This window comes from Micropterus dolomieu, linkage group LG02 (genome assembly GCF_021292245.1).
Source record: "Micropterus dolomieu isolate WLL.071019.BEF.003 ecotype Adirondacks linkage group LG02, ASM2129224v1, whole genome shotgun sequence".
Classification (NCBI taxonomy): domain Eukaryota; kingdom Metazoa; phylum Chordata; class Actinopteri; order Centrarchiformes; family Centrarchidae; genus Micropterus; species Micropterus dolomieu.
The window spans coordinates 2,494,934-2,501,845 of NC_060151.1; the positions used below are offsets into that span (position 1 = coordinate 2,494,934).

At 37.4% G+C, this 6,912-nt stretch overlaps 1 protein-coding gene across 1 annotated transcript in view; it reads left to right on the forward strand.

Annotated features, from left to right (window-relative positions):
* LOC123963241 (secreted acidic protein 1A) overlaps nt 1-5,682 on the forward strand; it is an 11,768-nt gene extending 6,086 nt beyond the window's left edge. The window contains 5 exon segments of the mRNA XM_046039940.1: nt 2,818-2,900; nt 3,194-3,262; nt 4,807-4,858; nt 5,387-5,423; nt 5,507-5,682. Coding sequence (XP_045895896.1) covers nt 2,818-2,900; nt 3,194-3,262; nt 4,807-4,858; nt 5,387-5,423; nt 5,507-5,546 — 281 coding nt within the window. The 3' untranslated portion in view covers nt 5,547-5,682.
* The last annotated feature ends 1,230 nt before the right edge of the window (nt 5,683-6,912 follow it).

The window sequence follows — 6,912 nt, forward strand, 5'->3', positions numbered from 1 at the left end:
CGGGGGGGGGGGGGGGGGGGGGGGGGGGGTGTAGACTAGACAGTTGGTTACAATTCACAACCTCACTGCTAGATGGCACTAAATCTTACACACTTTACCTTTAATGACTGAAAACAGCCCACAGAAATTAAACTGCCGTTTTGTCCAACTGCAATTAATATAATACAAGTGATAAGCTATATTGTAGCCTACACTATGATTATATAATATATTATATATAATGAATACACTAACATTAGCCCTAATAAAACCATTACCACAGTGGTGTTCCTCAAATGGTAAGAAATAACAAGACAATGCATATATTCCGATCATAAGGTATACTGGAATACCGATCATGCTTACTGTCATGCAAAGTCACCCCCCAAAGGCCCATTCTGAGCCAGGAAAAACCCTGATGTATTGTTTGAAGTAGAAACCCTAAATACAAGTATGATCCTGAAAATGAGCATTCTACAGCACCTTTAAGAGCACATGAACACACACTGAAGTCGGAAGAACGACTTCAAGACTCAGGAAATGGAACCATCCGATGAGCACCTGAGTGCACTGTGAGTCGCTGGTTACAATTCGCAACCCTCACCACTAGATGCCACTAAAACTTACACACTGAACCTTTAAAGCTGGGAAATATCTTCCCAATTGTAAGTGAAGGCCTTGCAGATGGTTCTTGAAGGCTACAACTGTGGTGCCATCTAGTTTCTCTTGGCTGCCCCTTTGGCAGTGAGAAACTCCGTGAGCGTCAGCAAACAATTAAATTCTTGACGATCAAGATGGGAACACCACAATTCCATCTTGAGGCATACAGCTTTAAATTGTCCTGGACATTGAAGACAGTGATGGCTTTTCTTTCCACTGAAAGTGCTGAAAACATGAGCCAGGCATGCCAGTTTTGCAAGTCACTGGTAGATAGTGCTACTGGGCATGCACGCACTGCTAGTCTCTTCTGTTTTCCAGTCAGGCAGTTGCACCATCTGAGCAAATGCTAACATATCTTGGTTACTGGGGAACAACAGAAAAGAAATTCATCATGCCCTCCGTGAGCATAACTGTACCTTACAAAACACAGTAGATTTGCCTGAAACCCAATATCAGTTGTCTCATCTAATTGTAGTGAGAGAGAAAAACTTTGGAATAAATGTCAGCTGATCTTTAACAATTTCAGCCATAGATATTGTTCTCCACTGTACTGTGTCATTTAAAGTTTGGGTAGGCAATGCTGGAGAAACAAGAGGCAGCTACATTTTCAAAGTATACCGCTGAAAAAATCCCCCCTCCCTTCAGCCCTCCCTCCAAAGTCATTCCCCCAAAATATATCCATGCACAGTGAGTGCACTGGCAGAGTGCACGCAAGTAAGTAGGTAGCCAATGATTTCATTCGGCCCGCATTGAAATGATTGGCCATGCTTATTAGAGAGATTTATTATTTTTTGTGTCATGCGCATTTGCTGTGTTGATTGCTGTTAGGATGGGAAAAGAAGTTCAACATAACAAAAATGCTTCTGAAATAAAATTCCTACCTCAGCATTAACCTGTTAATTTCATCTCTTGCTTTCCCTCCAACCAATATTCTAGCCATAACCTTCGCAGCTGGTCTGACTAAATTCTCACCTTTTAAACCGTGTATGAAACCTCTGTAGACCTTGCATTTTCCCCAGGCGCAAAAAACTGTGGCTCCCATTTGTCATATGTTTCTTAAGTTCATCGTATTTTCTCTCAAAACATACAGTAGGTTTCCCCCATGTACTCCTTGTGTTTAGTTTCCAAATGCCACTTGAATTTAGCAGGTTTAATAGCCTCGTTAGCTAACAATTCAAAGCACAAAACACAATTTTGTCCAGTCCAAAAAAATCTGAATTTGTTGTAGTTGCTGTGGTATTTTCACTTCACTTTAGCACTGGATTTTCCACGTTCATGCAGACTTTCACAAATTTGGGGGTTCTTGTTTCAATGGCAAACCATTCTCAAATGTACTTGTCGCTGCAGCTGAAACTAAGTTACGTTCAGAAGGAGCTTCATTGCTAAGTAGTGTTTTACACATAGGAGGAATTTGCTTTGGTGATAAGGTGCTACATGTAGACAAATATACAGCTGACATAAATAAATGTAGAAATATATAAATATGGAATAAACAAATGCAAGTTATATAACAATAGAAAAAATAATACAACTATTTGCAGAGAAAGAACAATGTGGCAGATATTTACACGTGCATTACTCTGGTTTGTGTTGTGCAGACATATTGCAACGGAAGAGAATATTGTGTACATGGACGAATACGAATGTATAAATTGACAAAACATAAAAATATAGAACAACAGCGATTAAAATTTAACAACAAATATGTGCAATGTGCCACGTTTGTGAATGATATGAAATAATATTTACACATGCAGAGACATTTGCATTATTTGAAAGGGGGAGTGACAGTGGGGGACCTGGGCCTTGTTAGTGAGGCTAGCTGCAGACGGGAAGAAGCTGTTTTTGTGGTGAGAGTTAGGCAGTGTAGCGAAATGGTCGGCTACACTGCTGAAGTCCGACAAGACAGCAAAACAGCCAATTAAAATAATAATGTTTAAATGTACATACATACAAGTACTGAAGATCTATTTATTTTACATTCTGGCTTTATAATTTTGTCTGTCAAAATCTTAAGTTACACCAAAATGACAGTGAGCTATAGTTAGCAGGCAAATTACTCTGACTTTACCTTTTATCAATTGTATAACATGCATTTGATGTAGCATTGTTGAGTGTTAGATTTGTTCAAATAGTTAAGTTCGAAAGTCATATATTTTTTATAAATATTATGTGCAGATGATGACGATGATGACGATGATGACGACGACGACGATGATTATCACAAGGGCTCTGTGTGCGCATATTGTGAATTCTGTGAGGTATGTCTGAAAATACATTTGAAAGATTTAAACATCCTGTGTAACCTGCAGCCATCAAAGCTCTGTGAGAGAGCAATGGTCACAATGTGTAGTGATCGTAGTGAACCTACTGTGCTAAAGATTAAACAGCTAAGATTGATTTATGTATTGAAATGGAAATAGTACATGGATGCAACCCTGCACTCTACATGTGTCCACTCTGTAGGTTCTGTTATGTGTAATCCTTTCCAACCCTGCCCCCTCTGATGACCTGCTCCTTAGATTTCTTTTTAACTAAATGTGTCTCCTTCCAGCACTGTGACAGCTGTGACAAATGTCCTTGTGAAGAGGGAGACAAGTCTGAACACTGTGATGACTGCAAGGTGAGTAATACACATTATGTGACATTTGACATCTGGTCAGTCCATACTGCCCTCTGTATTTCAATGAATTGATTAAGGTAGGATGAAAGTCCTTAGAGTGATTAGTGGAATATGAGTGATTGTCAGAAGAAGACTGCTGGACAAGTCACGAATTAGGTGTACATCACATGAATAGGTGTGGTTCACATTAAAAGTCAGGAGCAGAGGAGATGTATCTTTTAGCAAAGCTAATCATTCTCAAAAATGTGTTTTGGATTTTGAGATTAAGCTCTAATAACAAGTTAAAAAATACAGGAATAATTAATCAATGAATAAACTCTACTCAAGATACCATGATACAATGTTCTCTCTCCTTTATATAATCAAGCAGTCATTTTGGAGCAACATCATGAAAGCCATTTTTTTGTAATTTTGCAATAAGTGATTGACAGTGTCACTTATTCAAAATGCTCTGAGACGTTTAAAAATATGCAGAGAGATATTTATTTATTGTCTATTGCTGTAGAGTTTTTGTGAAGCTGCAAAAGAGCCATTTCTCATGACATTTGTTTCCAAAAACCATGTGCTGTTCAGTATGTTGCTCTCATCCACATGTTTTCTTTATTCTTGTGTATACTAGTTTCTTAAGAACTTTAGAAAAACAGGGTAAAACAGATTTAGGATGATAGTTAGTAAATATGCTAGAATAATAATAATAATAATAATAATCCTTATTTGTAGAGCACTTTTCAAAAACAAGTTACAAAGTGCTTTAACAAGTGTAAAGACAATAATACAAAAACAATACAAGATAAAAGCATGAAAACATCACCTGATTTGAACAGCTGTCAGATTTTGGCTACTTTATGATCACTTATACAGGGATAAAGTTAGTGGAGAGTTGGAGAAAACTACTTTCTTTACAAAACTAGATCATATTTCATCATTCCCTGCTGTTTCCAATTGTCATCCAAATTTTGGATACTGATGTCCTAAATATTTAAACATCTGCCTTTCACTGACATTTTTGCTGCCTATGGTGCATCTTATACTTTCTTAATCGTTCACATTTTACTAAGCCCTTTTACCAAAAGATTAATTAAGGAAAGCTAAAGATGTATGAAAAGGCAGTGACAAAAAATAATAATGATAGCAAGTAAAGATTATAAGATAGTAAGGCAAACTTGACAAGTCAAAATGTAGACTTTTTTAAAATGTGAAAGTCAATTTTGGAATCAGCTAATCTCATTTGTTTGACACAGTAAATTAAAGTTTTGACTTAATTTTGACTTACTATTTTTTGTCAATACTTACGTTTGATCATTTGATCAACATTTGATTTGATATTTGACAGAAATTGGCTTTTGTAGGTCTAACATATGAGCATATATGCAAATGTTTTTGTAGCTGTAAGAAGTAACATATGGCAGTGTATGGCACTGTTTGACCCACTTTGTGCAGGAAGCAGGTCAGACAAACGGATTAGACTTCTTGTGATACTATGGAACTGTTTGACATTTGTGACTTGACTTGTCTGTATTCTTTCCTTACTGTCTTGTTCACAGATGTGCAGTTTCTGCCACGTGTGTCCTATTTGCAAAACTGTTTGCCAGCCTGGTGAGTAAATGCAGAGCAGTCCCAGTGAGAAAAAAATTATTTTTATAATACCACATTACAAATGCAAATGTTTCCTGTAGCTCATTTGAACTGGTGAAATCTGTCATACGACAACAAGCTTTTTGGGACTTGATTCCAAGTTCTTAGGAAAGCAGGTTCTCCCGAAATGCACGGATGGCTGAAAGTTAGACAGAAGAACTAAAGATGATCCAACAGGACCGGGAATAATACAAAATCTTAAATGTTTGTTAACCAAAGTGGAGAATTTTCTTTCCTATACAGCAGAAGAGTAGACCCAGTCTGGCTATGTAGTGAATGTAAATTAATCACAATCTAGTGTCATTGCTAATTTTCTAATCCCAAAAGGAACGACCTGATCAGTTCAATCAAATGGTTGTGCTTAGATTTCTACTGTAGAGTGTTATATGACACCATAAGGCAACAATTCTACCTCTGATGAGAAATTTTTAACCTTGCTGTTTGTTGACAAGAGCTCCAGCTCACGCTTGCTTTGTCTTTTTACTTCAGGAGGTTTTCTTGATGAAGTTACTGGCTCAATCTACAAGTAAGTCATAGTGATAGTGAACGGAATCCTGTTCAAACAGCTATGAACTAGTCTGTAACCTCTGTTTGTCTCTCCATCCACAGGACTGTAGCTGATGTCTTTGATGATGATGATGACAACTGAACCCAACCATATGTTGCCACCATGTGGCCAAACTAATATGTTTCACCTTCACTACTGATTTTCATTGTTATTTTTGTCTTTTTCTTTGAGATCATTAAACGTTTGCTCACCAATGGCTGAATAGAAAATGTTAAAAGAATAAGTACTAAATTGTACTTTTGAGGAAAATGTAATATTTGAAGTCATATTTGAGATATGTTAAATAAAAAAGAGGGGACATTTTCGATTGCTTTAATGATTTTAAAACGCTCACTAGACTGATTGTATGAAATACTGTATTTGATGAAAGAAACCTGTCCTAAAGAATGGGTTACTTCCAAGCCAACATACTACCTGAAGTCAGAAAACAGGCCATTTTGAGCAGCAAAGTAGACAGAGGTGTGGACTCCAGCCACATGACTTTAACTCGACTCATGAATCTGATAACTGCAGATAATAATCAAAACAGGCTTTCCACTTGACCAAGAAGTCGTGCTTTACCTTGGAATTTAACCTTTTGCCTTTTAGCTTGATATCATCCCCAAGCAAGCAAAGTCTATTTATACACCAAGTGCTTCACAGCCCAAGCAATAAAATCAAATAAATTAAACAAAGATAAAATATACAAGAGGAGCAGACATAAGACACACATGTGCACCTATGCTTGACATACTGTGGGGCCATGTAGGGCTCTATAAGTGAGCACCAACATTTTTAAATGAATTCTAAAATTAACAGGAGGTTAAAATGGGAGTAATGTGTGACCATCTGTTGGAACATGTTAGGAGCCTAGCAGCAGCATTTTGAGCAGTTTGTAAACGGTGTAAGGAAGATTTATTAATCCAGGTGAAGGAAATATGATCAAGTCAGTTATTGCAGTCATTATGTGATTTGAATCGATGGGAGGAGTGCTGGGAGAGACAATATAGTTTACACTTTTAAGTAGGAATTCAGGATTTCCCTTGCTAGAAAATGTTACACTTGGAAAATAAGATTTCTCAGCCTTCACTACAGTATGTTGTTAAGGGTACCCGTAAGATCTCTGAGAGTGTATATCCATATATTGCATACTATTTAGAAATAAATAGCCATTGTAAGATTTGAGGATTAAAAATGTCAAGTATAAAAATTCTGCTCTATGCTAATCACTATGAAGCAAACAGGGGACAGGGTGAGGTTGGAGAACTCGTTTAATCCATTTTAGGGCTCTGGAGCAAAAATCCCAGCTGCCATTGGATGAGAGAGAGAGATGATGATGAAACACTGATGGCGGATGTTAACGTTGTCTTTCATGCGTGTCCTGGCTGAAGTTACGTTATGCTATGCACAGAATGTAGGGCATATTTTTTGAGCGTATTGAAATATTGGGGGGGGGGGGGGGGGGCCC